At 41.5% G+C, this 9348-nt stretch overlaps 1 protein-coding gene across 1 annotated transcript; it reads left to right on the top strand.

Annotated features, from left to right (window-relative positions):
* The first annotated feature begins 1326 nt into the window (after positions 1-1326).
* Positions 1327-5144, top strand: tmem161a (transmembrane protein 161A). The gene is made up of 11 exons (XM_007570043.2): positions 1327-1442; positions 1909-2012; positions 2090-2173; positions 2307-2398; positions 2539-2695; positions 3230-3445; positions 3531-3674; positions 3779-3892; positions 3996-4170; positions 4270-4366; positions 4448-5144. Exons 1-11 carry the CDS (start codon positions 1440-1442, stop codon positions 4750-4752), a joined length of 1491 nt encoding a protein of 496 aa, XP_007570105.1. The 5' UTR covers positions 1327-1439; the 3' UTR covers positions 4753-5144.
* The last annotated feature ends 4204 nt before the right edge of the window (positions 5145-9348 follow it).

Genomic DNA, 9348 nt, shown 5'->3' with positions numbered 1-9348 from the left:
TAAACACAGATTTGAATCTCGTTGGCCTAAGAGGTTTAGAAGCAGATACTTTTCGCTGTTGGTGGCACATGGGGATGAGCTGACATTTGAATGCATGTACAGGCTGTGGCTGTGTCATTCAGTCATTAACACTGCTCAAGCTGCTCCTGAGCAAGGCATCTGTGCACCCCGATGCCTTTTGTCATGCATTGCCATCTAAACACAGCGTACATATGTTAGTGGATTTTAGGGTGCAGAAAAACATGCGGGCGGATTAAGAGGCGACAAAGACATTACCCTGGTGTATAATGTGCACCACGCTGAAGCTTTTCTGAGTTTTATCCTTTAAAGTGGAAAAGAATGCTCTGGTGCACAATTACATCACACAATTATCCCTGTTGAGCAGTGTTTTAGTGCCAAAGCAGAGAGGAAGAGGAGCATATCTGAGACCTTAAGCTTCACCATTTGCATATTGTTTGTTTTCATGCAGCGAAATGTTAAGATGCATGATGGTGAAGCATGAGACCTGGGGATTATCATTAGGAGGATCACAAAGATGCATTCGGGGCTACGCTGAGGAACAACAGGAGGATCAAACTTTACATTTTGAAAAGATTTGATGAGTTGAAGCATGATGGTAAATTAAAACTGCTAAGAGGTTTTACGTTTTTGTGAGTTTTCTCCACGCTGCGCACAGTTTTCATATGTATGGTGGTCAACGTGTTAAGAGAGAAGTGCAGCAATTATTAACAAAATCTTCACAAACTGTTGAAAATTTAGGAACAATCTGCTATTGTTACTAAATAAAGATTTAAGTATGTACTATGATAGCAAATTGTTCCTTTTAAAAATATATATGTGTTACACACATCGGAAACCTAGAAATATTTATATTTTTGGAACACTGAGAGGCAAAAAAATAAAAAATAAAAGCACGGTTTTACTGATTCTTCTGGTGCCTTCAAGAACATTGGGAAATTTTCCCTTTGCATCGGCAGTTTATATTTCCGACGCATTACTATTATTTTTGTAAAACCTTAAATGTTAGTAGCACGAAGAATATAATTTAAAGTTTGACTGAATTCTGAAACCCCAAACAGAAACATCAACTGATATATTGAAAATAATAATTAATTTAGAAAATGTTGACGTAATCGTGAAAAATTATTTATTAGCAGAACGGCAGGAGAGTATGGAGACAGCTACAAATGATGTAAATGATGTAAATGTAAAAACATAAAAAAATAAAACTTGAAACTGACGATTTTTGTGTTTATTCTTGTATTAATCATTAGAATTTACCTAACTTTACTGAAGTACATGAAGGTAACTCGGAACTCGCTTCTACATCCGGGGCATTCAGTAGTTTCACATGTAGGTCGGTTCAGCTGCCATAGAGTGCCCTCGTTCAGAAGCTCCTGGTGCTACTCTGGTGTTTACATCCACATTTGACAGAGATTATGGTAAATATATTTATATTAACTCAGCAGCCTGTATTTGTCTGGCTAATAGGCTCGCTCTATGGACTTCTAGCGAGCATTTAGCTAATGCTAAATGCGGCTTGCAGCAGGCTGACAGGTGCTGGAGTTTTGGCTAAATTTAGCCGGACAGACATCTGCTGAGTTTCATTCATTCTTCCTGGGACTTTCAGCTAACATATATAGTTTAATTTTTTACTTTTTCATCGAACATTCTCACTCTTTGCAAGCTTTTGCTTCACAACAAAGTAAGGGTATCGCTTGTTTTCTGGACCTTTTTTTTTGGGAGGGGGAGTGTCATTTATGTTTCCAAAACAAACATAAATGAAACTGCGGCCAATTGTGCAGTGACAAATTTAGCCATTTGAGAAAATAAAAAATCAGCTGCAAACTTGCTGAGAGTAACATACCCAACTGCAGTTGTTAAAAATGTACTTCATTCCTCTGCCAGGCACTAATGGGAATTCAGCTGGTGGTCAGCTTGCTGGCCGCCAGCATCATGCAGAGGATGGCCCCACACTGCTCATTTGCACGATGGCTCGTCTGCAACGGCAGGTAATGTCACACTCGGGTATCAGTTTGTGTGTTATGCATGTAATATAAGCTGTACTAACACACGTGTTTTCTCCCAGTTTGTTCCGATTCAAACACCCGTCAGAGGGAGAGTTGTTCGCGTTGGCAGGAAAACAGATGCCTAAACAGAACAGAAGAGACAGGTGAGTGTTTTTTTTTTTTTTTTTTTTTTACTGATAAACCCAGCTTACATTTATCTGAGAGTTTGCTCATGAGTTGGGTTTTCTCCAAATTTTCCCTCTGTGTTTTAATTTTTTTGTGTGTGTGTTTTCTAAGGAGACAGAATGGAGAGAACAAGCCTCTCACGGTGCCCAAAGACATTGACCTTCACCTGGAGAAAGCGCCTGTCAACATGATGGACGCTCTTGGTAAAACAAGGCACTCCTCTATGTTCATCGGGTCGACGCGTTGCGTGTGTTATTACTCTAAGCTCAGTTACTAACTGCGAACCGATAAGACTCTCTTTGAAATAATCAGAGCCTTTTGGTTGTATTATTTCTGTTTGCAGTCCTGCGGTTTTTCCTGGAGTACCAGTGGCTTGTGGATTTTGCTGTCTATGCCATGGGCGTCTTCCTGTTTACCGAGTGTTATTATAGTGTGGTAGACGCCAGCAAAGAGGTCAACATCGGAGCCATCTGGTGTGTCCTAACGGTTGTGTTTGGACTGTATCCTTCAGATTTTGCCTTAAAGCTACAGCAGCTTTTTAACAGTGGTGGTACAGCAGAGGCAACAATTGCTCTAGTCACATTTGCGTCATTAGAAATACATTTATATCAAAATATCAGACAGAGCAAAGAAGATGTATTAGAAAATAACTTCTGTTTTAAGTCTCTGTCTGTCCTTCTGTCCAGTATCTACACATCTTTCAATTAATCCATAAGCATCTGTTTTGTTTTCCATCCATCCATTCACTCAATCAGGTTTTTTTAGGGTTTTTATATTTAAACCAGAAATATAGTAAAAACAAAATAAAAAAAAATATATATAATATATAATCTCTGCAAGAAATTTAGAATTGGCCATACATGGCTGAGAATTTCAAAAGGTCGAATAATGAACCTTTAAAATAAAATGTATTCAGGAACCCTTTAACCTGCTCTTTATTCCACGTATGAAGTCGTGTTTGTGTCGTCGTTTGCTTTCCATCAGCTCCCGGTCTCCTCCCGGTCGTTCCTCCTTAACCCGTCGTTTTTTTCCAGAAAGGCCCTCCACACTCTGATGAGTCACTACTTTTGCTCGGAGGAGGGCGGCGAGCGCTCCGTGTGCCTCGCCTTCGGCTTCCTGTCTCTGCTGGTGGCGATGCTGGTTCTGGTGGTCCGAGAGGACTACCTGGAGTTCGGCCTGGAGCCCGGCTTTTCCAGCCTGTTCGACAACTTGGAGACGTTCGCCAGGCATCAGGGTTACGCCGATTGGTCGTAAGTAGAGACGCGGGACTTGGCGAGGCGCGCTCGCTTCAGGAGACGCCGCCGTGCCGAACTTTGCGGCTGTTTCTGACGACAGGATCCCGGTGACGAAGCTGACTGTGAAGCTGGGCCTGGCTGCTGTCTGCGCTTACATCGGGTCCCTCCTGGCCTTCCCTGGACTCAGGCTGGCTCAGACTCATCTCGATGCTGTACAGATGAACTCTGACCGCCCTCTCATTCAGTAAGAACTCTTAGAGGAAAGAAGGAAAAAAAAAAAAAAACTGTAGTCCCATCTTTTTCCAACATATTTGACATCGTGTTTGTATCTCTCTGATTGCTCTACAGGATTCTGCTGCACATGAGTTTCTTATCTCCCGTCGTCGTGTTGGTTTTGTGGGTAAAACCCATCGCTAGAGACTTTTTGGCCAACGCGCCCATGGGAAAGACGTCTGTCACCCTGTAAGTAACTTTTTTTTTTTTTCTCCACTGACTGTTTAACCTCTGTATAAGTAAAGCTGGTAAGTTGTCGGCAGAAAGAAACCTCGCGGTTTGCCTCTGGCAGGGTGAGCAGCGCAGCATTCGACAGCATGCGTCTGTGGATCATCGTGGCCCTGTGCGCGCTGCGTCTGGTGCTGACCCGGTACCACCTGCAGGCCTACCTCAACCTGGCTCAGAAGTGGGTGGAGCAGATGAAGAAGGAGGCGGGACGAATCGCTGCCATCGATATCCAGCGGAAGGTCAGATACATGTTTTTTTTTTTTTTTTTTGCATAAGAATGAGAACGATTTTCATCGCCGTCACGGAGAAACCTTTTAACTTGATCTGCTTTCCGTCAGGTCACGCGTGTGTTTTGCTACCTAACGGTGGTTACGCTTCAGTATTTGGTTCCTATTCTGATCATTCTCTTCTCCACGTTGGCACTCAAGGTGCTGGGTGAGTGAATAGTACATCTTCTGGAGAAACCCTGATCAGGAAACCTCGAATGCTACGTCTCATGACTTCGTGCTTTTGTAGGGAACTTCTCCTGGGGTTTCAACATCGAGGAGACGCCGGGTGTGACGCCAGCGCTGGTGCTCCCCACAGCAGCACCCGTGCCGACCGGCGGCCTCGACGAGGACGAGGACGGGATGGAAGACATGGAGGAGGACATCCAGGCCACGGTGGCACGCCTGTCAGAGACGTTCGCCGCGCTGCGCTCCGTCCTCACTCCTCTCTTCCTCCGCGGTCTCTTCGCCTTCCTCACTTGGTGGGTGGCTGCCTGCCAAGTGATCAGCTCTCTGTTTGGCATCTACTTCCATCAGTACTTGATGCAGAACTGAGGAAACTGGAGCGCCGGATGCACGCAGATCACTTCGAGCTCTCGCTGTGTGAGACGCTGCTGGAAGGGTGATGGACAGAGGGACGATAGCGGATGACCACAGACCGAGACCGAGTCTGTGTTTGGTTGGAAGAGGTAAACCAGCAGGCGTCTGGCATCAGTGACACAAACACAGAGAACGATCCGTGACTTGTTTCACAAAGCAAGTTCAGCATGTATCAATTTATACGACTTCGCTTGGTCATATCATGGAAGCAGCATTTTTAGCAAAGGAGGAATAACTGAGAATAGATCTGTGTTTCCTTTTCAGTTCAGATCTAACTTGACTGTGTAACTTTGAAGGTATTCAAACCTTTTTCTTTTATTATTCTCACTCTAGAGCAGGGGTGTCAAACTCCAGTCCTCAAGGGCCGCTGTGCTGTCCTGCAGTTTTTAGATGTGCCACAGGTACAAAACACTGGAATGAAATGGCTTCATTACCTCCTTTTTTGTTTAGGTAAATTCTCCAGAGCCTTGCTAATGACCTAATTATTCCAGTCAGGTGTGGTGCAGCAGAGGCGCATCTAAAAGTTGCAGGGCAGTGGCCCTCCAGGACTGGAGTTTGATGCCTGAGCTCTAGATGAACCTCTAGAATCCAAATAGCCATTTATTTATTTTTTTTACCTTCATTCCTAATAAATCAATGTCTCCATTTCCAAAAAAAACATACTCGTCCCCTTAGTGAAAGGAGAACTTAACTTTTATAAATGTTATGTTGAATTGATGTGATTATACAATGAAGGATTCACAGTTTAATTTTTAACATTTTAAAGCAAAACTGCAAACTTTTCCAGAGGGGAAAGAGCTTTCGTGAGTAGAGAAAAAGCCAATTTGAGGTGGTTGTATATTTGTGATGCACATGATGAACAGTACCATAACTTCAAATGGCAATAATGGTCTGAGAAAGAACAACAAAAAAAAAAAGACATTGGCGCAGCACAATGTCCACAGTTCTTTGCAGATTTGATATAAAAACGTTTCTGTTGCCTTTATATTTAAAATAATTTCTTTATTCTCTCATCATGTTTGATCCAAGCTACCAGTCACTTTGCCAGTGCTTCCAGTTTCAGTTTTAACTTTGACTCATCAGCTGCCTCTAGTATGATGACTACAATCCCTTTGGTTCGTCTCGACTCCAGCTTTTTGAGTTTAGCAGAAACTTACCTGGGAATTAGATTTTTTTTTTTTTTTTCCAGGAAAATTCATGAATAGAACTTGATTGAAAGTTGCAGTATTTGCCTGCACAAGCAAGTTATTCTTAAAGCTTTGTGTGTGTGTCTTTTTTGTTTTTTGTTTTAATTGATGGTGTTTTTTTGTGGTTAACTTGAGATGCTCTGTGAACTCAGAAAGCATAACCTTTCTTTTAGTACCGTCCCAGTTTTCAGTCCCTTTTTCTGCTGCTGCTGCTCTAAATCGCCTCAAAACTTATTTTCCTTATTTAAAAACAGGAAATTATGGAGCATGTACTCATGGTGATCTGCAGCTACTAAGCGTCTGCTAACACCATAGCGGTTAACTTTCCATTCATTTTCTTGTGCAGACCTACCAATCCTTAGCTTCGTTCTAAAAGCATCTTCTGCAGCTTTTGCCATGCATCTGTGTCAGTGTAATGTGAACAGGCTGCTGTTTTAATGCTGCATTTATATAACATGTAATGGATAACATGTAAAGGTTTTTGTGCCTCCTCCCGGAGCTGGAAGAGGATATATTTTGTGTGAGGGACTCTGTTTCCCTTTAAAGAACCGATTTAAGAGTGCTAAACAATTTCTTTTTTTTTTTTTTTTTTCTTGCCGTTTCTTTTTTTATGTAGAGCTGTAGTTGAAAGTGTCTGAAAGCCAAACACTGAAGAGTTATTTTATTGTGACCTAAGTGCCTGGGAGCGTCAGGGATTGTTAGTTTCTCTAAAACTCCCTCTCTCCTTGTTTGTTTTGTGTTTATTAAAATCAGCTTAATCACATTTTTGTTTTTATATATATATATATATTCACAAAAGCAGATATGATATTTTCCCACTCTAGATGGCTAAAACATTTCATGCTGACTAATGAGTTACTTTTTATTTATTGTGCATCACCTTATGTTGTAAGTAACATAGAAATTTAGCAGATTCTGACGTTTTGATCTTTAATTTCATTGTAAACCATTATGCTGTGAAGTTTTAACCGAGATGATTTCAGTTTTTGAATGCATGGTGTGCTGAATCTTAAGATTTTTTTTTTTGTGTGTGTGTGTGTGTTTGTGCAGCCTAATTAAAGACAACTTTCTGATTTTATGCATTTTAGACATTCTCACTTTGTCCTGTTTTTTGGGAGATTTCTGATAATTATTTTTTTTGTTGAAGTAGCACTCCATTGATTGTTAGCTGAAGTCTGGAGAACGTGACTGCATACTGAGGAAGGTCATCCAGGTGTTTGATCCAGGTGCAGTGGACCAGAGACGCATATGAAAGCTGCAGGACGTCGGCCCTCGTGGACTGGAGTTGGAAGTCCTCCAGGTCTAGTTGATCTGAAGGGTCCTGACCTTTGACCCCAGCCTCCAGAGAGGCTGCGTCATCAGAGAAAAGGAGGCTAAACACGAATACACGCCACAATTTTGAAACTTGTATTTCTATAAAGTTTTGGAATGTGATAAAGGGAAATGTGCCCTGACTGTGTTTTCTTAGAATGGTCTTGTCTTAAATCTGACATATTTTCTGATAATTGTGGTTTATTTCCATTATTAAAAAAAAAAAAGAAAAATCACAAATGCCTCATGACAGCAGTCAGGAGAGGAAATTTGAGTAATAAAATCACATTCATGATAAATAGACATGGGAACTCGGGAAGAGCTTCTGTCCGACGTCGTACTGAAAGGTGACTCCGTCACCTCGCCGGTGTCTGTGCAGGAGGGTCACTCCAGACCGCTCTGCGCCTCCTCAGCCTACCACTGGCTGGCTCCGGTTGCTATAGTGATTTCCTATGTATGTCTGTGCAGGGGACCCAGACATCCCCTACAGCCTGGGCTGAGGCTGTCCTCAGGGGAGGAGACCAGACATGACCCTGGTGAAAGTCTCTTTTCTGATTCTTTTTTTTTTTTTTTTTTTTTTTTTTTTGGAGGGAAGACAACAGAGTCGGTCCATGCTGGTGTCAGCCCGTTCCCCGTTTGGTTGGGTGTGAGAGGGAAGGCAAATTCTCTGTGGGTGGAGTTTCCGTAAAATGCTCCTTCACAGTCACCGCGAGACAACCAGCTGTGGAAATGAGCCTTTTTATACTGAACAATTTTAGTTTTCTTTTTCTCTCTCTCTCTCTCTAAGCCAGACATAAAGGTCTCCGGGCTTTTAAGCAGCCCATTCTCGCTCTCCACTTTCTGGTGGCTGCGTGGCGAGGAGCATGACAGGGCCGTGACATGATAATGAGGGAGTGTGTTTGCATGTGGGTTCAAAAGATAGAAAGTAGGTGAAAAAAGAAGAAATAAAGGGAAACATGAAAGGTGTGCAGTAAATGGCATTTTTATCAGCCTTCAGACAACGCAAAACAGGCAACGGATTCGCATTTTCTCTTCAAAGCGAGATATTTAACTAAATGTTAGATGTTAAAGTAAAAAAAAAAGACAAAAGCGAGAGAGAAAGAAACCAGGAGCAAAAGGTACAAATTAAAATGTTTTTTTTATTTAAAAGGATTCACGACAAATGTCAAATAAAAATCAGTCTCTGTTCTGCTGGAGAGGAACTCAACTAACATTAGAAAAAAAAGGAATCTGCAGTAAAATAAGAATACTCATAAAAACTTTTTTTTTCTTCTTTTTTTTAGATATATAAACGCATAAAATAAAAACAAAGCTAACTCCGCCGCAGAGGTTCGATGTGCCGACCTCTTTTCCTCTTTTCACTGAGGTAAAACATGTACCTGAACCTCCATCAGGTCATGGACATCCTTTTTTTTTAAGATAACCAATCAGCGACAGAAAGCTTACCGCATACAGCCTCAGCCTTATTAGGTTGCGATAGTGTGACATAATACCACCCCCTGGAGGACAAGAAGAGGAAATGATCTGAACGGCCACCAGCAGTTTTTACTACACATCAATGAACCAGATGCAGCTAAAAAAAGAGCAGAACAATAGAAAGGCAAAGATTTGTCACGCAGATTGTCCCATATCTGTACATCATGAAGAGGCGAGAGACGGCAGCCATGGTAACAAAGTCTTATTTGACCATGTTCAATTCAGCACCATCCACATTTATTATTGGTATTAAAGATAAATACAATAAGTTCACTGTTTTTTTATTTTTATTGTAGCGTAATCTTACACTGAAAATGCAAACTTTAATTTATTAATGAGTCCCGTTTCTTTTGGCTACTTGTTAGAAGGAAGGCATGTATTTTGTGCCAACACATAGTGAACAGAACAGCAAGGGAGGTAAAGAAGGAAAATCTAAGCAAATGGGGGATGTGGATATTTCTTTGGGTTTCGCAGGATTTAACATAAAGCTTGGGGATAGCATTTGCGTATCATTAAAAAAGAAAAAAATATATCCCGCATTTGGGGAGATATATATATATATATATATATATATATA

The sequence above is a fragment of the Poecilia formosa genome, unplaced genomic scaffold (genome assembly GCF_000485575.1).
Source record: "Poecilia formosa unplaced genomic scaffold, Poecilia_formosa-5.1.2 Scaffold254, whole genome shotgun sequence".
In the NCBI taxonomy this organism is placed as follows: Eukaryota; Metazoa; Chordata; class Actinopteri; order Cyprinodontiformes; family Poeciliidae; genus Poecilia; species Poecilia formosa.
The sequence above is the reverse complement of the archived record's forward strand: the minus strand, read 5'-3'. Positions and strand labels throughout refer to the sequence as shown.

Excerpts from the sequence above, each read along its gene's own strand:
- tmem161a (XM_007570043.2), top strand. Across the intron at positions 3,675-3,778 it reads TCTGACCGCCCTCTCATTCA|GATTCTGCTGCACATGAGTT; the intron begins GTAAGAACTCTT and ends ATTGCTCTACAG. Across the intron at positions 4,367-4,447 it reads GTTGGCACTCAAGGTGCTGG|GGAACTTCTCCTGGGGTTTC; the intron begins GTGAGTGAATAG and ends GTGCTTTTGTAG.